The sequence below is a fragment of the Geotrypetes seraphini genome, chromosome 9, assembly GCF_902459505.1.
Source record: "Geotrypetes seraphini chromosome 9, aGeoSer1.1, whole genome shotgun sequence".
NCBI classification, from domain to species: domain Eukaryota; kingdom Metazoa; phylum Chordata; class Amphibia; order Gymnophiona; family Dermophiidae; genus Geotrypetes; species Geotrypetes seraphini.
In genome coordinates this window covers 100705255-100731310 of record NC_047092.1, presented here as the reverse complement: position 1 = coordinate 100731310, position 26056 = coordinate 100705255, and the positions used below count along the sequence as shown (strand labels likewise).

At 43.9% G+C, this 26056-nt stretch overlaps 1 protein-coding gene across 4 annotated transcripts in view; it reads right to left on the bottom strand.

The window, feature by feature from the left end:
- The window catches only part of AMOTL2 (angiomotin like 2), a 370109-nt gene that overhangs the window by 131957 nt on the left and 212096 nt on the right, over positions 1–26056 (bottom strand). For 3 of the 4 annotated variants that reach the window (XR_004540616.1, XM_033958123.1, XM_033958122.1), the window contains exons 7-9: positions 19683–19969; positions 19203–19414; positions 11882–12040 (exon numbers count right to left, since the gene is read on the bottom strand). Coding sequence is in view for 3 of the 4 variants with exons in the window: in XM_033958123.1 (XP_033814014.1) it covers positions 11882–12040; positions 19203–19414; positions 19683–19969 (658 nt within the window). In the remaining variant the exon portion in view is untranslated. The remainder of the gene's footprint in view (positions 1–11881; positions 12041–19202; positions 19415–19682; positions 19970–26056) is intronic. The other variant, XM_033958124.1, reaches the window with a different exon arrangement.

Genomic DNA, 26056 nt, shown 5'->3' with positions numbered 1-26056 from the left:
TGCTGCGTGCATCTGCGTGCTATAGAAATAATTAATAATAGTAGTAGTAAGTGTTTTAGTATTTTAAGGTCCAGTGTAATATTTTTAGTGCTGCCTATTCAAAGGTTACTCTTGGGAGAATTCCATGCAACTGTGCAATGCAGAATTTGTGCAGATTTTGTACTTACCTTGCAAAACTCTGCAAAGGCAGAAAATTGGTTTCTGATCTCTCTCCCCTTATGGCACTCAACCACAGGCTGCTCATAAAAGCCCCTCCCCCCACCCTACTTATCCTTCCTCCTGGATCATGTAGCATAAAGAAGAAATATCAGACCATTTCCTCCTCCTTTGCTGGCCTGGGCCCAACTGCTGTACAGAGTCCTACATGGTTCAAATAAGAAAGCAGTGGGCCTAGGCTCGGATTACCAGATGTCCGGATTTCCCCGGACATGTCCTCCTTTTGAGGACATGTCCGGGGGTCTGGACAGCTTTTCAAAACCCGGCACTTTGTCTCATCCGCACATGCATTGATGTGCTGCCCGAGGAGAACAGGCAGTGTGGGGCGAGGCTAGGATGGGATCATAAGAACATAAGCAGAGCCTCCGCCGGGTCAGACCAGAGGTCCATCACGCCCAGCAGTCCACTCCCGCGGCGGCCCAAACAGGTCATGACCTGTCTAAATCACCAGAAGGGGCCCCCATGCCACCTTGGTTTCCTGATGAGTCCTATCTTCCCATCGAAGTCCTAGCCCTCCGGTCTTGCACATGCACGACCTGGTTGGGTTTCTATACTTTCTCAGTATCCCAGTATCCCATTATACTTTCTCAGTATCCCACGATCCCTTTATCCCCCAGGAATCTGTCCAGTCTCTGTTTGAATCCCTGTACCATACTCTGCCCGATCACTTCCTCCGGTAGCGCATTCCAAGTGTCCACGACCCTTTGGGTGAAGAAAAACTTCCTTGCATTTGTTTTGAACCTATCTCCCTTCAGTTTCTCCGAATGCCCCCTCGTACCTGTTGTCCCCTTCAGCCTGAAGAATCTGTCCCTATCCACCCTCTCTATGCCCCTCATGATCTTGAAGGTCTCTATCATATCACCCCTGAGCCTCCTTTTTTCCAGAGAGAAGAGCCCCAGCCTGTCCAACCTCTCGGCGTATGGGCAGTGTTCCAGCCCTCTTACCAGTTTCGTTGCTCTCCTTTGGACTCTCTCAAGTACCGCCATGTCTTTCTTGAGGTACGGCGACCAATATTGAACGCAGTATTCCAGATGAGGACGCACCATCAATCGATACAATGGCATGATGACTTCCCGCGTCCTGGTTGTTATGCCCCTCTTTATGATGCCCAGCATCCTGTTGGCTTTTTTCGAGGCCGCTGCGCACTGTGCAGATGGCTTCAGTGATGCATCCACCAGCACACCCAAGTCTCTCTCAAGACTGCTTTCTCCCAACAATGCCCCCCCCCATTTTGTAGTTGAACAACGGGTTCTTTTTCCCTATATGCATGACCTTGCATTTTTTCACGTTAAAGCGCATTTGCCATTTGTTTGCCCAGTCTTCCAGGTTGTCTAGGTCCCTTTGTAGGTCCTCACACTCTTCCCTGGGGCTAACTCTGCCGCACAGTTTGGTATCGTCTGCAAATTTTATAACCTCGCACTTTGCCTCCTTTTCCAGGTCATTGATAAATATGTTGAAGAGTAACGGCCCCAGCACCGATCCCTGTGGCATAACGCTCGTGACTCCCTGCCAGTCAGAAAATTGGCCCTTTACTCCGACCCTCTGCAGTCTACCCGACAATCAGGGGCATGATGGGGCAGAATTGGGGCATGATGGGGAGGGGATGGGTGGGACTGAGTGGGCCTGGGGGCAGATCTAGGGGTCCGTATTTTCCAGACGGAAAATCTGGTAACCCTAGCCCAGGCCAGCAGAGGAGGAGGAGGAAGTGGTCTGATAAGCTATCGCTTGTTTCTTCCTTTACCATATTTTCTTCCCAGATAATGTGGCATATGTGGAGGCAAGGAGAAAAAGAATACAGAAAGACAGGGGTTGGGGGCTAAGGGGAGAGAAAGAATTGGGGGCAAAGAAAGCTGGGTAAGGGAAGGAATTCAGGCTAAATCAGGGTGAAGAAGGTGGAAACTGAAGTTAAAATTGGAGTAAGAGCTGGGCAGGGTGGAATCTGAAAAGTGATATTACTGGTAAAGGAAGAAGCTAGGAGAGTGGTTAGTCCTTATGAGTGGGGAAATTCTGCACAAAAGAAATACAAATAAAGATGCAGCATTTTAAAATATTGTGCACAGAATTTTTCATTTTGCCCTAAATTCCCCCAGAAGTAGGGTTACCAGATGTCCGGATTTCCCCAGATATATCCTTTTCGAGAACATGTCCAGGGGTCCAGATGGCTTTTCAAAACCCAGCACTTTATCTGGGTTTTGAAAAGCTTCCTCGAAATTGCATCGGGCAGGAAGCGGGTCTAGGGCGGGATTGGGGGCGGAACTGGGGCGTCATGGGTGGAACTGGTAACCCTACCCAGGAGTAATAGGTAGAGTTTCTGCCATTTGAATCATAGCATTAGTGCTACTGTTGTTGTATTACATGTTTGTTAAATATAAGTTAAGTTTGGTTTTCTTTAGGTTTTGCATTTCTTAATGTGCCTGGTATAGAGATTTAGGTTGCTAGTTTGTAATGTCATTTTTTCCCCTAAGTAATGGCCTGTAACAGGGATGAGGGATTCAGTTGATAAGTTGTTTACTTATAGGAATCTGTAGCAGTCCTTCTCTTTCAGCAGGAAAAGAGCTCTCTGCCTCCCTATGCTTAATAATAGACCCATATTCCTGATCCATGGAGGTATGTTGGTATTCTAGAACATTTGCAATGCTGACTTTTCGTAGGCTGGGTTGGTATAGTTTGAGTTTTTAACCTGGTAGTATAGGGAAATTGTGTTGCTATTACTGATTTGACACCAGAGTTTGTATGTTAAGTTATAATTGAAACATTCAACTTCTGCTCTGTACCTCTTGCTGGGAAAGTTTTATTGGTTAATCTTGGAATAACCATATGAATAAAAATTATACCATGTGAATGAATAATTACATACAATTGACTTCTCCATGAGTATTTGTAAGAAGAGACTGTTGAGTCAATCGAGGTAATATAAGGCATTAGAAATCTGTCAATGAATGCCAGCGAATGATTGTATTGGACCTTGAACATGAGGAATAATGTTTTAAATGTGATCCTATGTGTTACTGGCAACTAGTGCATGTCTTTCAAGAGAGGTGTGATGTGATCAAATTTTTTGGCTTTGTAGATGATTTAACCGCTGTATTTTGTATGATTTGGAGCTTTCTGATTTCCTTTTGTGTGATGCCCTGATAAGAGTGAGTTGCAGTAATCCAAACGAGAGATCACTATCGAATAAGAATAGTAATAGATTTGGTGTCTAGAAGAGTGCAAGGAAGGGATCATTTTAAGGTTGAAGAAGCACCTGCGAACTACTGAGCTAATCTGCATCAGAGGAGAAGATTCAACAACTCAAGCAGCCACGCGCAGCTTATTGGAAGCATGCGGCTGGGAGAAGAAGAATTAAAGTCGGCACCTAAGGTGAGGTGGAGGGAGGGAGATGGGAGGACGCGAGATGCGGCGATCGGGTGGAGATGCTGGACTGCACGATCTGTGCTTGCTTCACTGCGGAGATAAGACCATTCACCACTCCATGGAACGGTGAATGGCCTTGTCCCTGTCCCCGCAGCGACCACTATTTTTTCTCACCCCATTTCGGCAGGTTACCCAAAGCTAGCCGCAGGTAACAACCACCGTGTCAGTCTCTAGTCTGAAGGATTACTTGTCATATTCAAGGTTTGCAGAGTTTGTTGAAGTTCTAGTAGAGATGGTATAGTAAACTTTGAGAATGTGCTCAAATTTTGAGAATGTGCGTTGTTCTTTCTGGTGAGCTAGGGGGAGTAGTTGTCAGGGACGGAACCAGAGACTTACGTATTTGATTAATTTTGTTTTGGAATAAATCTGTTAAAACCTGAAGTTGGGGAGTAGATGTTTGGCCAATTTTTTTATTACCTTGGTCTGTAAGAGATTTCACTATTGTATAAAGTGCTGAGGAGTTATTGGCTGCAGTGATCCTTTTTCCGTAATATTTATTTTTTCCTTCTTGAACCATATTTTTATAGGTCAAAGCCTTATTCTTAAAAAAGTTAAGTAGCGTGGAAGTACGATGACGTCTCCAGTGCCTCTCAAGGGAGCACAGTTGGCAAAGGAGTAGTAAGAGATCTGTGGTAATCCATGGGGAATTTTTTTTAGCAGTGGACGGAGTTTGATATTGCTGGGGTGCAACATTTTTCATGAGCTTATACATTGCTTCCATCCATTGTTTTGACTGATCCTCTACTGAGAGGGAAGAAAATATGGTACATCTAGCTGGAGAGCGATATTATCTAGAATTTTGGTAGGAGTGATCTTACTTAAGTCTCTATAAAAGTAATCTCTAGATGTGATTTTGACTGGATCGGAGGATAAGTACATATGAAATGAGATCAGGGAATGATCTGTCAAAAGGGAATGAAGAGATGACTGGAAGCTTGACTGATTGCAGTAGGGTTGTTGGAATAAAAATCATGTTCACCATATGGCCTACCGGATGGGTAAGGCTTGATACCTGCAGGGTTAACATAAGATCAGAGATGAGCGTAAGCAGATCTGAAAGCTTATTTTCAAAATAAGCTAGCAAAGTTTTGTGGAGATAATGTACTAATATTTCCCGATGTGGCCCAGGCAACACAACTGAGAAGGAAAACATTTTAAAACTTGAAATTAAGGGTGTTGGCTCTGAGTTTCCATGCAAATGCTTAGTGAAATTTAAGGAATATGAATATGTTTTCTCTATGCAGCTCTATGCAGCTGGAACAGTTTTTACAGCTTCGTGAAACTAACAAATAGTTCCCATCTGAATTAATTATAAATGGAGTTCAGTAGTATTTTGCACCATAAAATTAGATCTTAGATTAGATCATGATTATATTTTATTGTATTCCTAAGTTAATTTCAGGAATATTCTCCAGTTATGTGGACTAGAGATCAAAGGGTAATGTTGTAAGGAATATTCTTCAATGTTTGTAAAATTTTGGTATTTCTTTTTCTTATTATTATTTGTATAAAATGATAATGTTTAAAATCGATAAAAAAAAAGCAGATCAACAGTGTGGGTATTATTTGGTTCATCAAAATGAATGTTGAAGTCTCCCAGAAGGATGGAGTTCTCAACGGAGGTGCAAAACTCAAAATGAGAGATTGGAGAAGTAGAAGAGGATACTTGGTGATAGGTGGGGGAAATTATAGGCTCGAGCTACCCTGGTATCAGGGACGGCAAATAGAACACTGAACTGGGATGTAAGTTGAACTACTGGATTGTCCAAAAAGGCTCCCTCCTGCAGCAGTGAGTTGGAAGGATTGTGCAAGCCATTTTCACTCTACACAGTTTCTGGTACAAGCTAGAGGTGCAAGGGACAATATAAGTGAGGTATACATTTACAAAAATATTTTTACATGTGAGAAAAGCTTCATAAATGGAAGCAGCAAAATAAACAAGTTTACTTTCTTTGGAGTTTATGAAAGAATATAGAAAAGAGAAGGTAGTATTAGGACAGTGTTCAAAGGAATTTGTCTGGAAAACTTAATAGCTAGCTGGATAAATTCACTAGGCTGAAAACTTCCCTTCATTTAGTATGCATACTAGAGGTGCATACTATTCAAATCGATTTGTTCCTAGAAAAAACCGGACTCACTGATTCATGAGCGGTGGCACCAGCCCCCTTGCCGCCAATCTATTTTGCAGAGACCTATTCAGGCGTTCCCTCTGCTGGAGTCCTTCCAAAACAGGAAGATACATCAGAAGAAAAAACTTCAGCATAGGGAATGCCTGAGAGGGCCTATGTGCGCAGATCGGCAGCAAGGTGAGCTCACATCTCCCTGGCTTCTCTTATTCTAAATCGAGTTTTGACTTATTTTTTTACTGGTTGGCTCTCTCAGCGCACTCCTTCCCAAAATCGATCCTGTCACCAACAGCATTTATCTAAGTCCTCTCCCCGCCCCCTGCATCTACCTTTAATTCGATGCAAAAGTTGTTGCTGAGCGGTGGTACCGAATGCAATTCACAGAGCTACCCTGCTGCTAGTCCAGGCGTCTTCTCTCCATTACAGCCGCCTCAGCAGAAACAGGAAGTTGTCACTGAGGGTGGGCTGCAATGGAGAGAAGATGCCAGGAGTAGCAGCAGGAGAACTCTGTGGATCGTTAGATTCGCTACCGCCACCGGCAACAAATTTTATAACAAAATAAAGGTAGATGTGGGGGGAAGAGATGGACTTGGAGGGGAAGATATGGACTTGGGGGAGAGGGAGAGATGAACTTGGGGGAGAGGGGCTTGGTGAAGGAGGGAAAAATGGGGAGAGGGAGAGATGAACAATGCAGAGATAGCAGGACCCAACAGCTAAAGGCAGTCTGCTGAAACCTGAATTTATATGAAGCTACAACATTTAGCAATTCAAGGGATTAGGACAGTATATCGCAAACTGCATGCCGTGGTACACTAGTGTGCCTCCTGAGATTTCAGGTGTGCCACAGCACACTGTGGAAGAGAGGCGCTGGCTGATTGCCTACAGGACATGCCTTTCGCCGCACATTGACTGCAACATAGAACTTGGGGGAGATGATGGAGCGAGAAACATGCCGCAAGAGCCGGCGCCAGCACCTCTCCTTCTCTCTGGCCCTCTTCCCTGCTGGCAACCCTCCCTGACATCTCAGGCCCATCTAGAAGGTCTTCATGCATGAACGGATGTTGATATGATGATGTCACTCATGCACGTGATGTCATCATGGCAATGTCTGCACACTTCCGGATGCCTCAAACCGCGGACCACTATGTTTAGTGTACTGTGGCTCAAGAAAGTTTGCGGGACACTGGATTAGGGAATTTTCAAGTATCAGAGCAGTAGATTCAAGGGTACACTGGCTGTAACATAGGAAGAACAGAAAAAAAAAGACATCCTTATTCATTAAATAAGAGCACTGAAATCCCTTTATTATCTACTTCAGTGCTCTTCAACCGCCGGTCCACAGAAAATTCCTGCCGGTCCACGCAGGGACGGCGAGATCGGTGCGCAAAATTCCTGCCGGTTTGTGCAGGGCCGGTGAGAGCCTCCGACAGTAGCTTCCTCCCCTCTGCTCCCCTCCCAGCAGCTCTCAGTACTTGCCTGCAGCAGCAATTCACTTTGGCAGCCTTGGGGCTTTTGCTGATTCGTGGCCTGCCTCTGAAGATACAACTTCCTCTTTCCTCAGAGGCGGCGTGACCTATCAAAGGACTGAAGGCTGCCTAAGTGAATCGCTGCTGTAGGCAAGTACTGAGAGCTGCTGGGACGGGAGCAGAGGGAAGGGGAGGAAGCCACTGTTGGAGGCTGGGAAACTGCTGGATAAAGGGAGAGCTGCTAATGGACCTGGAGGGAGGGAAAAGGAGAGATGCTGCTGGGAGGAGAAGAGGGGAAGGGAAGAAAGTTACTGTTAGAGGAGGGAAGGGAGAAGGAAACAGCTAGCAGGAAGATTAGAGGAGGGGAAGGGGTCAGGGTTGAATAGAAAGATCAGATGAGGGAAAGGGGACAGACAGAGAAATGAGAAAGTAGAGAGAGATTGATGCTGGAAAGGGGGTCAACAGAGCAATAAGGAGAGAGTGACAAAGATGCTAGATCTGGTGTAGGAGAGATAAAAATGAAGAGAGAAGTGAAGCTGGAATGAATCATGTAAAAAGGAGAGAGGGGGCACAGGCTGGATGGAAAGGGGAGAGAGGCATAGAAAGAAGGAATATACCATATAGAAAAGGTGGACAGTGGATGGAAGGGGCAGATGCTGGATTGAAGAGACAGAGAGGGCAGACGCTGGAAGGGAGAGAGTGAAAAGAAGATGAAAGCAGAAACCTGAGACAACAAAAGGTAGAAAAAAATATAATTTTATTTCTATTTTGTGATTAGAATCCATTCTGGATTATTGTAACATAATATATGTGGGATCCCAAAAAAAGCTTCAAAAAAGATTGAGACTTATACAGAATATGGCAGTCCGTTTAATTTTTGGGCTGAAAAAGCATGATTATATTACTTCATCCTACAAACAGTTGCATTGGTTGCTTTTTGAGGCTAGAGTACTGTTTAAGTTTGATTGCACCAGTTTTAAAGTACTGTTTGGTATGGCTCTTAATTACTTGATTCTGTGTTTTGAAAGATATAACTCGAGGGCAATACTTATTCGCTTTCCCGATCATTAAGCCTTTTCATTGCAAGAGATTCTTTGATAAATTGCTTGGTTTTCAGGCAGGTAAAATGGATTCATGGCTAAGTTCTATTATTTCTCAGGCCCATTCATACATGTCCTTTAGGACACAGTTCTTCAATCGCCGGTCCGCAGAAAATTCCTGCCGGTCCGCGCAGGACCGGCAAGATCAACTTCTTCAATTTCCTGCCGGTCCGCGCAGGACCGGCAAGATCGAGGAGCTGTCGTTCGCGCAGGGCCGGAGAGATAATAGGGAGCCTCACACTGTGCTTTCTCCCCTCCCAGTGGCTCTCCTTACAAACGCAGCGATTGAAGAAGGAAGCCTTGGAGCTTTTGCTGAGTCAGCCGCCTCTGATGATGCAACTTCCGCTTTCCTCAGAGGCGGTGCGACCCAACAAAGGACCCGAGGCTGCCTTACTGAATCGCAGCGCTGGCAAGTAAGGAGAGTTGCTGGGAGGGGAGAAAGCTGCTGGGCATGGTGAAAAAAAAAAGGGACAGTTGCTACTGGACCTGTATAGGGAGAAGGAGAGATGCTGCTGGGAGGGGGGAGGTAAAGGAGTCTGGGAAGCTGATGGGTAAGGGGGAAAAAGGGACAGCTGCTACTGGACCTGGAGAGGGAGAAGGAGAGATGCTGCTGGGAGGGGAGGAGGGAAAGGAGTCTGGGAAGCTGCTGGGTAAGGGGGAAAAAGGGACAGCTGCTACTGGACCTGGAGAGGAAGAAGGAGAGATGCTGCTGGGAGGGGAGGAGGGAAAGGAGTCTGGGAAGCTGCTGGGCAAGGGGGGAAAAGGGAAAGCTGCTACTGGACCTGGAGGGAGAAAGAAGGAGAGATGCTGCTGGGAGGGGAGGAGGGAAAGGAAAAGGAAGAGAGTTACTGCTGGACAGGGGGAGGAGGGAAGGGAGAAGAAAAAAGGAAGGAAACAGCTTGCAGGGAGATTAGAGGAGGGGAAGGGGAGAGATAGGAATGAGATGGGAAGGGGGTCAGCAGAGAAATTGAGAGGGACAAAGATGCTAGATCTGGTGTAGGAGAGATAAAAATGAAGAGAGCAGTGAAGCTGGAGTGAATCGTGTAAAAAGGAGAGAGGGGCATAGGCTGGATGGAAAGGGGAGAGGGGCATAGAAAGAAGACAAATACCATATGGAAGGGGGAGAGGTCAGACAGTAGATGGAAGTGGCAGATGCTGGATTGAAGAGACAGAGAGGGCAGACGCTGGAAGGAAAAGAGTGAAAAGAAGATGAAAGCAGAAACCAGAGACAACAAAAGGTAGAAACAAATAATTTTATTTCTATTTTGTGATTAGAATATATCAGATTTGAAATATATATCCTGCTAGAGACATAACTGGGGACTGCAATATTCTGTTAGCATGATATTTCTATGAACTTGGCTTGTTCAGTTTTCTTGATAGTAGAGGGGATATATGTGAAGGGGAGGGGAGACAGGGGTTTTGTTGGTCCGTGCTCTGTATATTTGTATTTATAAAATCACAATTGTTCAGAATATTGTTTCTTTTTATACTTTAATAAAATACGTTCAATATAAAATCATAATTGAGGCTTGTGCAGATGGGATCAGATGGTTTGCGGGGACCGAGCTCGTGGAGATGGAGCGTAAACGGGGTTTTTAAATTTTAGTCCTAGTAGTTTGCTGGTCCACAAAATAATTCTTTTATTTCTGCCAGTCCACGGGTGTAAAAAGGTTGAAGAACACTGCTTTAGGAAACTATTGAAAACTGATTTATTCAAAAAGTTTGTAAATTGATGTTTCAGAATATGGATTGGAAATATGCACATTGATTTTACAGTTGTACTTTTTAAGGATATCTATATATTTTCGCGAATGCATTTTATTCAATTATTGTATAATTTTAGTTGTTTTTAGATTTCGTATTTTTATTCACTGTTTATATATTTTTAGTACTGTATGTGAATCGCCTAGAACTATGTGGTAGGGCGGTATATAAAAATAAAATTATTATTATTAGAATATATCAGATTTGAAATATATATCCTTCTGGAGCTGGTATTAGACATAACCGGGGACTGCAAAGCCCAGGCAGTGCTTTTTTAGCTTCCAGATGGTTTAGGTCTCTCTCTGAACAGAGGGCAGTTGCCCTAGTTGCACTCCCCTAACACTATTCCTGTCATATGTGACTGCAGTATTCTGTTAGCATGATATTTCTGTGTAGCATTCTGTAATAATTTGGCTTATTCAGTTTTCTTGATAGTAGAGAAGATATTTGTGAAGGGGAGGGGAGACAGGGGTTTTGTTGATCCTTCCTCTGTATTATTTCTATTTATAAATTGACAATTGTACAGAATATTGTTTCTTTTTATACTTTAATAAAATACGTTCAGTATAAAATCATAACTGAAGCTTGTGCGGATGGGATCAGATGGTTTGCGAGGACCGAGGAGGAAACGGGGTTTTTAAATTTCAGTCCTAATAGTTTGCCGGGCCACAAAATAATTTTTTTTTTCCGCCGGTCCATAGGTGTACATAAGAACATAAGAGTTGCCTCCGCTGAGGAAGACCATAGGTCCATCCCGCCCAGCGGTCCGCACCTGCGGCGGCCCATCAGGCCCATTGCCTGAGCAGTGGTCCCTGACTAATTTTATAGCTTACCATTTAAACCTATCCCTATAATCTACCTCTATTCTTATCTATACCCTTCTATCCCTTTGTCCTCCAAGTACCTATCCAAAACTTCTTTGAAGCCCTGTAGCGTGCTCCTGCTTATCACATCCTCTGGCAGCGCATTCCATGTATCCACCACCCTCTGTGTGAAGAAGAACTTCCTGGCGTTTGTTCTAAACCTCTCCCCTTTCAATTTCTCTGAGTGCCCCCTTGTACTTGTGGTCCCCCTTAATTTGAAAAATCTGTCCCTGTCTATTTTTTCTATACCTTTCATGATCTTGAAGGTTTCTATCATGTCTCCTCTAAGTCTCCGCTTTTCCAGGGAGAAGAGCCCCAGCTTTTTCAGTCTGTCAGTATATGAGAGATCCTCCATGCCCTTTATTAGTTTAGTTGCTCTTCTCTGGACTTTCTCAAGTACTGCCATGTCCTTCTTGAGGTACGGTGACCAGTACTGAACACAGTACTCCAGGTGCGGTCGCACCATTGCGCGATATAGTGGCAGGATGACTTCCTTCGTCCTGGTCGTGATACCCTTTTTAATGATACCCAACATTTTGTTTGCTTTCCTTGAGGCTGAGGCGCACTGTAAAAAGGTTGAAGAACACTGGTATAGACAACATAAAATTTAAGCCCTATTTTGTTTATTTATTTTATGTATTTATATACCATTTATAACCTCAGGTACTCAAGCATTCTTCCCTATCTGTCCTGGGGCAATGGGGGATTAAGTGACTTGCCCAGGGTCACAAGGAGCAGTGTGGGTCTGAACCTACAATCTCAGGGTGCTGCATCACTGCATCACATATCAGCAATGATCAATTTTGCTTCATGTAATTTTAGATTTTCTAATCCAGGATAGCAGTAGGAAAGATCAGGATGAAAAAGGAAAAGGATGTGGGTAATGCTACCAGGGAGTCTCACAGAGATTTGAATAGAATTCTTACCTAGGGAAGTGCCAATACTGCTGCTGTTCAGGGGAGACTCTAAGCCAGTTGCTTGCTCTGCCACTCGATCAGTCTGAGTACTATCATCTTTGCTTCCATGTTTGGAATGGGTGGGTAAAGTACTGGATGCTCCCATTACTTCCTCTATTAGGAATGTGCCTGAGAAGAAAAAAGATGGAGGCTGGATCCATTTTGGTTTCAACCAAGCAACACAAATAGGAAACTTCATCTGTTTTTTCAACGCAGCACTTTTTAATAATAATAATAACAATAACAGTTTATATACCGCAATACCGTGAAGTTCTATGCGGTTTACAAAAGATTACAAGAGGTACAAAATGAGTGACCTGAAGAGAGAAGAGAGTGAGAAATAGGTCAAGAAAACAGTTGTTGAGAGTGGAGTGCGGGTCAGTTGTCTAGGTACTTCAGGAATAGGTATGTTTTTAGGCGCTTCCTGAATTCCTCGTAAGTGGAGGGCCAGAGCAATTGTTTTAGGTCTTTGCCCCATAATGCTGCTTGATGTGAGAGAAGGTGTTCATAGTGTTTTTTTAATTTGCAACCTCTGACTGGGGGGAGGAAACGAAGTTCAGGTGTGAGATTCTCTTGTGTTTGTTGGTGAATACGTGATCATACTTCTTTAACCCGAAGATAAGTCTGACCGCTGCATTTTGCACAAGTTGTAGACATCGCATGTTTTTTTGGGAAATTGTTAAATAGGCGATGTTGCAGTAGTCGAGTTGACTTAGTACGAGGGATTGTACCAGGATTCTGAATGCTGATGTATCAAAATATGATTTAACGGATCTCAGTTTCCAGAGAGTGAAAAAAAACCCTTCTGATTAAGGAATCCACCTGGTCTTTCATGGTTAGGCACTGATCTAGAGTTACACCCAGTATTTTCATGGTGGACTGAATAGGGTAACTAAGGTCGTTGATGCTTAGTGGGGTTTTGGTGTCAAACGGGTGAGGGGAAGCAATGAAGAATTTCGTTTTTTCTGAATTTAGTTTGAGCTTGAAGTCTGTCATCCATTGTTCCATCACATTTATTGCTTCTATTGTCTTGGGAATGGTTTCTGAGATAGAGTTAGCAAATGGGATGATGAGCATAAAGTCATCTGCGTAACTGAATAGATTTATCCCTAGCTGGGTCAATTGCATGCCCATTGAAGGACATTTAGACATTGAAAAGAAATGGGGATAGCGGTGACCCTTGTGGCACACCGGAAGAATTGCTCCAGGTATCGGCGAGATCATAGTTGAAACGTACCTGATAGGTACGGGATGTAAGGAAGCCCCGAAACCAGTTTAACACTTCATCCCCCCTTCTACACATAAGTTCATGTAATCCTTTTTCTTCTTCTCTACCCACTATTTTAAGTTCTTGTAAACCGTGTCGAGCTCCATTCTCATGGAGATGATGCGGTATATAAACTTAAGGTTTAGATTAGATCCCTGATGCCAATGGCATCCAGGCATTGAAGCAATTTCTCATAGTCTACCAGATCGAAAACAGAGCTCATATCGAATTGCAAGATCAGGGCATTGAGGCCCTTGCTAAACAATAGTCCCAGATAACCGTGATTACTGTCTCCGTACTGAATAAAGGTCTAAAGCCGGATTGAGTTTCATGGAGGAGAGAGAACTGGTTGAGATATTCCATCAGTTGGGTGTGTACCAATCCCTCCATGATTTTTATAATAAGTGGGATGGATGCTATAGGTCTGTAGTTGGTTATTAGCATTGATGGTTCTTTTCTATTTTTTAGGATTGGGGTTATTATTATGTGACCGTTGTTAGTGAGGAACTTCCCATTTTTTAGGTTATGGGCTAAGTAGTGTAGCAATGATAATTTAAATTCTAATGGCGCTGCTTTCATAATTTCCGGGGGGCATGAGTCCAGGATGCAGTAAGATTTAGAGTATTTGTTGTATAGTTTGGTGTAGTTATTCCAGTCTAAGTCTTGAAAGGAACTCCAGATCATATCTGCTGGTATTTCATTTCCTTGAGCATTAGCTATTTGGTGGTCACTGGGGACATTTTTTTAAACAATTAATTTGAAATAGTAAATGAAATGGTCAGACCAGATGTCGTGACACCAGGAGCCTACAGGTAGAGAGATTGCAGGGTTAAGGATTTCCTTTGTGGACATGGCTACCACATCTAAATGATGGCCTTTTTCGTGTGTTTGTGTGTGTACAGGGAGGTTGTAGTTGAGTAGGGAAAGAAAATTTTTAAACTCTTTTGTGTCTGCATTGTTCTCTTCATCTAGGTGTATGTTTACGTCTCCTGCTATGATATTGTAGGAAGGCCCAATTGAATTGTGTAGGACAAATTCACAGAAGTCCTCGTTGGCTTTGGGCCAGCTTTTTGGTGGGACATAGAATAGTATGCAAGATAGGGATTCTTCTAGTTGATTGTTACTGATTTTACAGGCTAAGATCTCTAGTTTGTCGGTCGCTTTGGAATCCACTAGTTTGAATTCAAATCCCTCTTTAAGAATAATTGCTAATCCTCCACCTTTTTTATCTGCGCGGTTTAACGTAAGGATTTAAAAATTGTCAGGTAGGAGATCAATTATTATTGGATCATCTTCAGACAATAGAATTGTTTCGGTTAGGAAGAGGCAGGCTATTTGCTTGCTTATGATCCAATCTTTAATTAGGAAGGCCTTATTCCGGACAGATCTTGTATTAAGATATGCACAGGGGATAGATGTGGTTGTGATAGTTTCGGTTGAGGTTCTGATGGGTTTACTTCCCTTGTTCTTTTTTTAAAGGTTCGTTGGTGTCTTTTTTTATTTGAGATAACATTAATGTGATTTATTGTGTCTACCTGTGGGTTAATGATGTGTGTGTCTGATAGGTTGGGGTAATAGATTGATTGTAGTTGTGGGCAGTGGCGTACCTAGCATATGTGACACCCGGGGCCCATCATTTTTTGACACCCCCCCATCTATATGAAAAATATGATTTTTAGTAACAATCTACATATCGCACAACAAGAGTGTACCTAGGAAAAGGCAGCATCTTAAACACTGCAGTGAGTACTAGAACACCAACACATACATTGTAAAACTAAACAAACCAGATCCTGCACAGTCAATTGATCCTGTACAGTCGATGCTATCAGAAAGCCATGTCCCTTTCATACACACAGACAGATACACTCTTGCCCAATATGGAATAATCACAAACTAAAAATAGAAATATGTAGACAAAAGTTAAACTGAACTGCCAAGAAACCAGATTCGTTTTAGCCAAACACAGGGACAATGTTTTAACGGAAGTCAGTAAAAATCTATGTAGAATATGAACACATAAGAAACCAGATTCTGCATACAATGCAACATCACAAAAACAGTAATACATGTCCTCTAATACTGTGCAAAATATAAAGACAGTAGATGTAAATTTGAAAAAACTGATATATAACAATCACCACTTTACAAATTAACAAATAAAAATAAAACAAATAATGAGAAATAAGAAAATACCATTTTATTGGACTAATCCCCGTAAGCTCGGTCCTCATCCCCACAAACCACCTGATTCCATCCACACAAGCCTTGAATTGTTTTATATTGAACTTATTATATTAAAGTATAAAAAGAAACAATATTCTGTACAATTGTCAATTTATAAATCAGCGTCTTTTCCCCACTCTCTGTTTCTCATTTCCTTTCAGCGTCCTCAGCCCACTCTCTCCCCACTTTCCTTCAGCGCACGCACATAAAAACAAGCAAGTAATTTTATATCATTTTCATTCTGTTCACTCATAGAAATTAAAGTCTAAATAATGCTAGTCATATAACAAAACATGATTTTACAAAAATAATTCCCTGCACAGTCAAGCCTGCAAGGATTACTAGATATCTTTCAGCAGCTCCCCTCCCTCCCTCCCCTACTTTTGTGGCCAAGTCAAAATGATCTACCAACAATAAAATTTTAAAAACACAAAGCACACTGTACGCAGAGAAAATGTTAATTATCATTTATATTCCATGGGTTTTCAAAAAGGTCAAGGCAGATGACTTTATGCAATGTTACCTCAGTAACAACTATACAAAAATAGGCAAATATACTCCCTCCCTTTTTACTAAACCGCGATAGCGTTTTTTAGCGCAGGGAGCTGCGCTGAATGCCCCACGCTGCTCTCGACACTCATAGGCTCCCTGCGCTAAAAAACGCTATTGCGGTTTAGTAAAAGGGAGCTATAGTGCAAAATATAGACAGCAGATATAAATTCTCAAAACGGACACATTTTGATCACTAAATTGAAAATAAAATCATTTTCCTACCTTTGTTTGGTAATTTCATCAGTCTCTGGTTGCACTTAATTCTTCTGACTGTGCATCCAATATTTCTTCTTCTTTCAGCCTCCTGTATGCTTCCTCTCCTCCAGACCTCATTCCCTCCCCCAACTTTTTCTTTGTTTTATCCTGTCCCCTTCTTTCTTTCTCTCTCCATGCCCCCTTTCTTTCTGTGTCTGTCTTTCTCTCTCTCTCCCCATTCTTTTTCTTTCACCCTGCCCCCTTTCTTTCTTTCTGGCTCCCTGTCTCCCCCCTTTTCTTTCTTTCTCCCTGCCCTCCCCCATGCCACCGCCGCCACCACCACCATGCTGCCACCACCGCCGGGGAAAGGCTGCCACTGGCCATCGGAAACAGGCCGGCGCCGAATTCGCCCTGCTTGTTTCCCGCGGGCCGACCAACTCTGGCTGTCCGACGTCAATTCTAACATAGGAGAGGACGTTCCGGGCCAGCCAGGCAGCGATTAGCTGGCCCAGAACGTCCTCTCCGACATCAGAATTGACGTTGGACGGCTAAAGTTGGTCGGCCCGTTGGAAAAGAAGCAGGGCGAATTCGGAGGGAGGGAGAACTGGCGCAGGCTTCTTTCGCGGCAATGGCAGCCTTTCCCCTGTGGCAGGTCAGCTGTGCACCCCCTTGGGCCTGTGCACCCGGGGCGGACCGCGCCCCCCCTAGGTACGCCACTGGTTGTGGGTAGAGTGAGTTAACATTTTTGATGCTACCATTTATTAGAAAGAATAATAGGATTAGTGGGAGATTCATGATTGTGGGATAGTGTGTTTCTTCCTGATGAGATTGGTATCGCTAAGATTTTTGGATTATACTTTGTAAGGCTGTTGGGCGGATTGATGCGATTCTTTAAGATGACCGAGGTATATATTGTTCTTAGGATGTCCCAGTAGGTGAGCCAGGTGGATATAGTTCTTATGATGTCCTAATTACAAGCATCAATAATTGTACATCAATGATTGTGCATTCATCTAGCATTATACATGCAGCAAACGGTTGAACATGCTTCTATCGCTTGCACAAGTTTCAATCATTGTAGATTCATCTATTAATTATGCATACAACTAACAATTACACATGCATCTATCGATTGCACATGCCCCTAAACAGTTATGCATGCCCCTAAACAGTTATGCATGCATCAAACAGTAACACATGTCCCTAACGCATGCCAGTATATTACCTGATAGTGCCTCTAGCGCATGCACATATATCTAACCATTACACATGCCTCTAATAAATTAACTGTCTACCAGCTGTCTAACGATTGCGCGTGTATCCAATAATTACAGATGCCTCTAACAGTTTTACATGTCTCTAACAGCTACACGTGCCTCTAGTGGTTACACGTGCCTCTAGCTATTGCACATGCATCTAAAGAACTGGCTATTTTAGCGTGAGTGTTTGAGTTTGGCAGAGAACTTGAAAAGTTTAGCTGGCTGTTGGTGTTGGAGGTAGTGGGTAAAGGGTTGTAGCTGGAGGTCAGTTTTAGCTGCTGTGGGGGGAAGGGCTCCCAGGACGTTTCTGGGGGCGGAGGCACGTTTACAGGCCCAGCGGGCAAGGGGGAAGGCGGCTTGGGAACCCTGAGGTTGTTGGACTTCACATGGGCCGCTGGAGACCGTGGGGGTCGGATGGGGAAGGTCGATTACTCAGCCTCGTCTTGTGTGGCAGGTTCGATCTGTGAGGTTTTCTTCACCAAGGACGCTTCACGGCTGCGCGCCGTTAATGCTACTGGTCAAATTCTTCTCCCGCTGGCTCGGGGGAGGGGCAGGAACGGCACTCGCGTGCCTCGCTGGAGCGGTGTTCCTACCAAAATGGAGCTCGGCCGTTGCTGGACAAATCCTTCTCCCGTTGGCTCGGGGGAGGGGCAGGAATGGCACTCGAGTGCCTCGCTGGAGCGGGGCTCCTACCAAAATGGAGCTCGGCCACTGCTGGACAAATCCTTCCCCCGCTGGCTCGGGGGAGGGGCAGGAACGGCACTCGTGTGTCTCGCTGGAGGTTCCATATCAAATACATTTGGTTTTGAAGGTCTTCCTTCCTGCTTTTTATGATATTACAACCTTGCTTAGCAATATCATTCTATCAATTGTTTTGTCCCCTGAGGAAGGCAGTGTTCCTGCCGAAACCAGGATCCTAGTTGGGACTGTCTTTACTTTGGTTGAATTTAGACATCTCCTTTGCCTTTATCTTGTTTTCCTTCGAAATAGTGGACAAAAGTAGTCTCCCCTTATCTTTTGTGCTTGTCCTTCACACATTTGCTACATTTCTATTATGATTTGATAGCTTAGTACAGTATTCTTCAACCACCGGTCCATGGACCAGTGCCTGTCCACAGAAATTTCCTGCCGGTCCACAGGGCCAGCATGTGCATCAGGCCCAAAACAGTGTTCGTCAACTGCCGGTCCACGGTGCGATCGATGCGGCATTATCTTTGAGCCAGCTCCCTCTTCCTCACTGATTCAGTGCACAAAGCCAAGAGCAGTGGCTCCTACGGGCATCCTGTGCCTGCACCAGAAGCCTTCTCTCTGACGTTGCAACGTCAGAGAGCAGGCTTCCAGCTGAGGCAAGGGATGTGCAAGGTGCAATTAGTACTATTATGGGGCGGGGTCTGGGGTGGAGATTGGATAGAGATGGGTGGGGCCTGGCCCACAACTTAGCCCAGTGTTCTTCAACCGCCGGTCCACAGACCGATACCGGTCCACAGAATAATTCTTTTATTTCTGCCGGTACATAGGTGTAAAAAGGTTGAAAAACACTGGCTTAGTAAACTGAAGCATAAAGGGGCAAAGAGACTTAATGAAGATCTTAAAGAAAGTAAGTTACAAAATAGAGACTGGAGCTTAGGCATTTCTGACACCTTTATAATGCCTCTAATACTGCGTGGTTAGTTCTTCATTCTTTTTCAGTAGCTGAACAACTCTTTAGAAAAGGAAGTCTCAGCAGAAGATTTAGTACTATGGTCAATAACTTTTCTATAAACTGATCAACTCAAAGGCTCTGTCTACTGACCTTTGCTTCCCTGTGAGGTGTTATCTGCAAGTCGTTCGTTGGGTAAGAGGCTCTGCCAGCACTGGGTTCCTGAAGCGGCAAAGATTGAAGGCACTGATTTGGCTGGTTGGAGTGGTCCCTGGAGAGCTCTTCCAGGCTCCTTCCGTGTTTGCTGTTGGAAGACCTTAATCACAGCATCTTTCTCTAGTATCTGGGAGTGGAGTGTTTTGATTCTAGAAAATCAGATATTTTATATTAACAATAATAAATGGTGTACAATTTTTATATAGTTCACAGTAGAGCTGGGGAATCAATCATTAAAATGTTCTCTTAATTCGAAACACACTTTCTATTTCCATCATTGTAGTTTGCAGTCAGCAGATATGAAAGGCTATATCACTCAACAAAAAAGATAAATTTAAATATTTTTTCTTATTTTCCACCAAACTTATGTGTTCAGTAACCCTCAGCACCGTACTCTGAAACCCAAAAGCCACAAACCTATTCTCCATCTCCTGGTGTCTATGGTTGGCCATTAGGTGGTCTTCATTAAAGCTGCTATTCGGGGAATGACGTGGGGAGTGATTAATAATGGTTGTATCTCTCTGTGCAGCAGCTGTGGCTGCAGCATCCATTGCAAACTGTCTCATGGTGTGCTCCTCCAGGTATTTTTGCTCCCACTTGGTCATGTCAGCCTCCAGGGCTAGGATGCGTTCCTCTTTTTCTTGTAGTTGCTCAGTGAGTATAGGAATACTTAGTTCAGAAGCACCACACTGAGCTATTTGTCTCTGCAAATAAGAAATGATGATAAGAAATAAGGATTTTGTTTACACCTTTTTCAGTACTAGCTAAAGGTGAGTTACACTTGAGTGCTGTAGGTTTTTCCCTGTTCCAACAGATTTACAATCTAAGTTTGTACATGAGACCATGGAGAGGTAAATGACTTGCCCATGATCAGTAGTAAGATTTGTACCTTGGTTTTCCTAGTTCTCCATCCACTATTCTAATTATTAGACTACTGCTCTACTAAATAGTGTATCTAGGACTGAATGGGCCCTGGACAGAAAAATTGAGATGAGCACCTCCACCCAATATCATCATCACTCCCTAGATAGTAGGGATGTGGTAGGGCAGGGGTGCCCACACTTTTTTGGCTTGTCAGCTACTTTTAAAATGACCAAGTCAAAATGATCTAGCAACAATAAAATTTTTAAAAACACAAAGCACACTGCACGCAGAGAAAATGTTAATTCCCATTTATATTTGGGTTTTTTTTCCTTTTTCTTTTTAATTCTTTATTTATACAGGGTTTTTTTTTCAAAGAGGTCAAGGCAGATGACTTTAAAATATGCAATGTCACCTCAGTAACAACTATACAAAAATAGACAAATATACCCTCTCCCATTTTACTAAACCAAAATAATGGTTTTTAGCACAGGGAGCTGCACTGAATGCCCCGCACTGCTCCTAACACTCATAGGCTCCTTGCGCTAAAAAACCACTATCGCAGTTTAGTAAAAGGGGGCCAAGGTGCAAAATATAGACTGCAGACATAAATTCAGACACATTTTGATCACTAAATTTAAAATAAAATCATTTTTCCTACCTTTGCTGTCTGGTGATCTCATAAGTCTCTGGTTGCACTTCCTTCTTCTGACTATAAATCCAATACAGTGGTGCCTCGCATAACGGCCGCCTCGCACAGCGAACGCTGCGCACAACGAACTTCTTGTCTTGATCCGTACAACGGACTTCGTTTCACACAACGAAGTCGCCCGAGCTGCATCGCTTAACTGGCGCTACATATTTTAAACCTCCCCCCGCCGCCACCGCATATTTTTAAACCTCCCCCCGCCGCCACTGCATATGTTTAAACCTCCCCCCGCCGCCACCGCATATGTTTAAACCTCCCCCCGCCGCCACCGCATATTTTTAAACCTCCCCCCCCGCCGCCTGGGCCTGCGCTGATCTCTGAATGGCTGCAGTCAGCTCTCGCGGGACTCACAAGAACTAACTGCAGCCAGCTCTCGCGGGACTCACAAGAACTAACTGCAGCCATTCGGAGATCGGCATGGGCCCACACAGGCGTGCAGAGGAATTGCTCCTGATCTCTGCGCTTCTGGCCTGTACGCCACTGGCTGGGAAAGATGGGAGGAATTAAAAAAGGTACTGGGGAGTATGTGGGGGGTGATTATAATACACAGCAAGGATCAACAAAACCCCTGTCTCCCCTCCCCTTCACATATATCCCCTCTATATCATGCTAACAGCTCTAACAAGGTAAATTTATCTTTTTTTATGTCATCTTAGCATATTTTATGCTACAGAACGAATTATTTTTTTTTACATGTATTGTTATGGGAAAATGCGTTTCACATAACGAACTTTTCGCATAACAAATTTGCTCCTGGAACGAATTAAGTTCGTTGTGTGAGGCACCACTGTATTTCTCTTTTTGCCTTTCTTTCTTTCTGCCTCCTGCATGCTTCCTCTCCTCCAGACCTCATTTCATTCCCCAACCAACATCTCTCTCTGTCCCTCCATGAGTCCAACTTTTTCTTCCTCTATCCCTGCCCCCTCCCCTTTCTTTCTTTCTCTCTGCCCCCCTTTCTCTCTCCCTGCCCCCCAAGTGAGGAATAGTGGCTCGTAGCCAGTGGGGGGCGATGTTTATGGGACGGTAATGGAATGGACGTCAGGACATGATAGTGCAGTATTTTGTGGAGTTTTTCTACAAAAATGCCTGCTTTTCGTATGATTCTGGTTAACTCTAGTTAGATACAAGCTTATGTGTTAGTTAAGGCCACGCCCAATAGAAGTGTATGAAAAGTTGGTGAATAAAAATCTGAATATGGATATAGCCAAGGCCAGAAAAGCGCACTATAGATTAACATTGAGGAAAAGCATAATAATATTCTTTTTATGTACTTTGCTATTAAGCTAGATCATAGAGGAAATCAGGATATATATGAACATAAGAACATAAGAAGTTGCCTCCACTGGGTCAGACCAGAGGTCCATCGCGCCCAGCGGTCCGCTCCCGCGGCGGCCCATCAGGTCCATGACCTGTGAAGTGGTTCCTGATCATTTCTATAACCTACCTCTACTTCTATCTGTACCCCTCAATCCCCTTATCCTTTAAGAACCTATCCAAACCTTCCTTGAACCCCTGTAATGTGCTCTGGCTTATCACAACCTCTGGAAGCGTATTCCATGTGTCCACTACCCTCTGGGTAAAAAAGAACTTCCTAGCATTTGTTCTAAACCTGTCCCCTTTCAGTTTCTCTGAGTGACCCCTGGTACTTATGGTTCCCCACAGTCTGAAGAATCTGTCCCTGTCTACCTTCTCTATGCCCTTCAGGATTTTGAAGGTTTCTATCATGTCCCCTCTAAGTCTCCGCTTTTCCAGGGAGAACAACCCCAGCATGTTCAACCTGTCAGCGTATGAAAAGTTTTCCATACCTTTTATCAGTTTAGTCGCTCTTCTCTGGACCCCCTCAAGTACTGCCATGTCCTTCTTGAGGTGCGGCGACCAGTACTGGACACAATATTCCAGATGTGGGCGCATCATTGCATGATACAGCGGCATGATGACTTCCTTCGTCCTGGTTGTGATACCCTTTTTAATGATACCCAACATTCTGTTCGCTTTCTTTGAGGCTGTCGCATACTGTGCCGATGCTTTCAATGTTGAGTCCACCATCACCCCCAGGTCTCTTTCAAGGTTGCTCACTCCTAGCAATGATCCCCCCATTTTGTAGCTGAACATCGGATTTTTTTTCCCTACATGCATGACCTTGCATTTCTCTATGTTAAAACTCATTTGCCACCTTTTTGCCCATTCTTCCAGTCTCGTTAGGTCCCTTTGCAGGTCTTCACAGACTTCCGTTGTTCTAACCCTGCTGCAGAGTTTGGTGTCATCAGCAAATTTAATAACCTCACATTTCGTCCCCGTCTCCAGGTCGTTAATAAATATATTGAACAGGAGCGGGCCCAGCACCGACCCCTGTGGAACTCCATCTCTGTTTTTCTATGTCTTCTGCTTGGCTTTATTCCATTTTGTGTTCAGCCTATATCCCTAGTCTTTGTTCAGGTTTTTCCTGCTTTTAGTCTCGTGGTTCTAATTGATACCAGATGTGTCTTAGGCTGGTTAAGAAAAGTATATTAAATTCCATATTCTAAATTGAGATATAACATGCAGTACATGTTATATCATGAAACATAATGTGTTATAACATGAAATATAATGTGTGAAACTGTGGATGATGGGGCCCCAAGTGTGGATGGATGTATGAAAAATATATATTAAAATAGATGTACCGTATTTGCCGGCGTATAAGACGACTTTTTAGTACCTTAAAATCCTCCCCAAAGTTGGGGGTCGTCTTATACGCCGGGTACAGTTTACATGCCCTTACTTGCGGGGCTGGATGTACTCAGTCGCGCGGCTCTTCTTCTCCCTACCTTCTCTGCTTGCAGCACAGAGCCGAACGGAAGTCTTCCCGACGTCAGCGCTGACGTCGGGAAGACTTCCGTTCGGCTCTGTGCTGCAGGCATGGCAGGTAAGGAGAAGGAGAGTAGCCTCGCGGTTCGAGTGGCTACCAAGAGAGAGGGGCGGCCGCCCCGCCCCGGTTGCAGCACAGCCGGCCAGGTTCCCTTACTTTTGTGGCACTTCCCCGACCGACCGATAACAGCCCGGGTCCGACAATCCTCCCTGCCCTGTAGCCGCTGTAAGAAGGTAATTTAGATTCGCGGTTAAGGGCAGGGAGGTTTGTCGGACCGGGGCTGTTGTCGGTCGGTCGGGGAAGTGCCACAAAAGTAAGGGAACCTGGCCGGCTGTACTGCACCCGGGGCGGTAGAGAAGGTGTGCGGAAGAAGGGGTCGTCTTATACGGCGAGTATAACACAAAACTCTATTTTTTAACTAAAAGTTGGGGGGTCGTCTTATACGCCCAGTCGTCCTATACGCCGGCAAATACGGTACTAAAAATGAAATGGTTTATAGAAAGAACACTAAGGAAAAATCCTAAATACAGCATCTGGAAATGGTTAAGTTAGAATCAAAGACCTGTAGCAGTCTCTAGCATAGAAAGGGGGGCACATGAAGCCCACTCTTAGAAAGGTTTCTGTGTGAGTATCAGTGTAATTTGAAACTGTCAATTGTTCAAAGCAGGAGGAGGGAGTACCCCTCCTCCAGGATAAGGCTGATAACATTTCAGCAGCTTGCCTAAAACATAGACAAACTGTCTGAAATAAGTTTTTAAGAAGGACAAAAAGAATATTGAATATGTTATAAAATATTTATGTATATTCAGAAATGAATGTAAACAAAAAATTATGATTTCTGGAACTTTTATTCCATGTTAAAAAAAAGGTCTTTGTCTAAATTTAAGTACAACCTCTGTTAGTGGATTGGCTGACAGCCAATGATGTCAATCTGGAATGAAGGTATATATTGGGAAGCAATGCATTATCGAGCTGAGATTGTTATCAGAAGGCCAGCATTTTGGCAACTATAACGACCTCCCGCTAACGCAACTAGTTTTTGAGTTCCATGATGGAAAAATAAAAGCAATAAATAATGTGTTATGTGTGATTTCCATATATTTATTATTTTTTTCATACCTTGCATGAAAGCTAGCAGCTTAATTGGCAACTGCAGCTTAATGAGTGTGCTGGCGTCCAATTACTCATGCTCACAAGCCACCACCGCCGATTTAAGCCTGCTTCTCCGATGACATAAAAGTCAGGCCCGTGCATGCGCCAAGCCCACAAGTCTCCCCCCCCCCCCGATGTCAATTCTGACATCAGAGAAGAAAATCCAGGCCAGCCAGGCAGCGATTGGCTGGCCAAGAACTTCCTCTCCGATGTCAGAATTGATGTCGGGGGGGGGGGGGGAAGGGAGGGAGGCAGTGGGCCTGCCGTTTGTATGCACCTGGCCTGGCATCAGGGAAGCAGGGAGAACAGAACACAAAGGCAACACGAGTCTATCGCGACGCCAGGGATGGGTTCCGCAATCGACTCACATTACCTTTCAGATCTACTGGTCGATCGCGATGAAATCCACCCGAGAGTATTAAAGGAGCTAAAGGTAGAAATTGGAGAACTACTGCAAAACCTGACAGATACCAGACGACTGGAAGATAGCAAACGTCATCCCAATATTTAAAAAAGGATCAAGGGGAGAACCGGGCAACTATAGACCTGCGAGTCTTACATCGGTCCCTGGGAAGATGGTTGAAGCACTAATTAAGGATAGCATAGTACAACACCTGGATACTCATGACCTGATGAGAGCCAGTCAATATGGCTTCAGGAAGGGGAAGTCTTGTTTGACGAATCTACTTCAATTCTTTGAGATGGTGAACAAACATATCGATAGCGGTGAACCGGTGGATATAATATACTTGGACTTCCAGAAAGCGTTCGACAAAGTTCCACACAACAGACTTCTCAGAAAATTACAAAGCCACGGAATAGAAGGGGATATACTGAGATGAATAAGCAAATGGCTGGAGAACAGAATGCAGAGAGTGTGCATAAACGGGAAGTTATCGGACTGGGAAAAAGTAACTAGCGGCATGCCACAGGGCTCGGTTCTTGGGCCCATCTTATTTAATATTTTTATAAATGAGCTGGAAGAAGAAACGACCAATAAAATCATCAAGTTTGCAGATGACACCAAGCTAGTTCGGACAATGAGGTCACAAAAGGACAGCGAAGAGCTCCAGAGAGATTTGAACCAACTAGAAAGATGGGCAGAAAACTGGCAGATGAAGTTTAATATAGAGAAATGCAAAGTGATGTACCTGGGCATAAAAAACAAGGAGCACGAATATAAAATGTTAGGTGTAAAATTGGATAAGTGCGAGCAAGAAA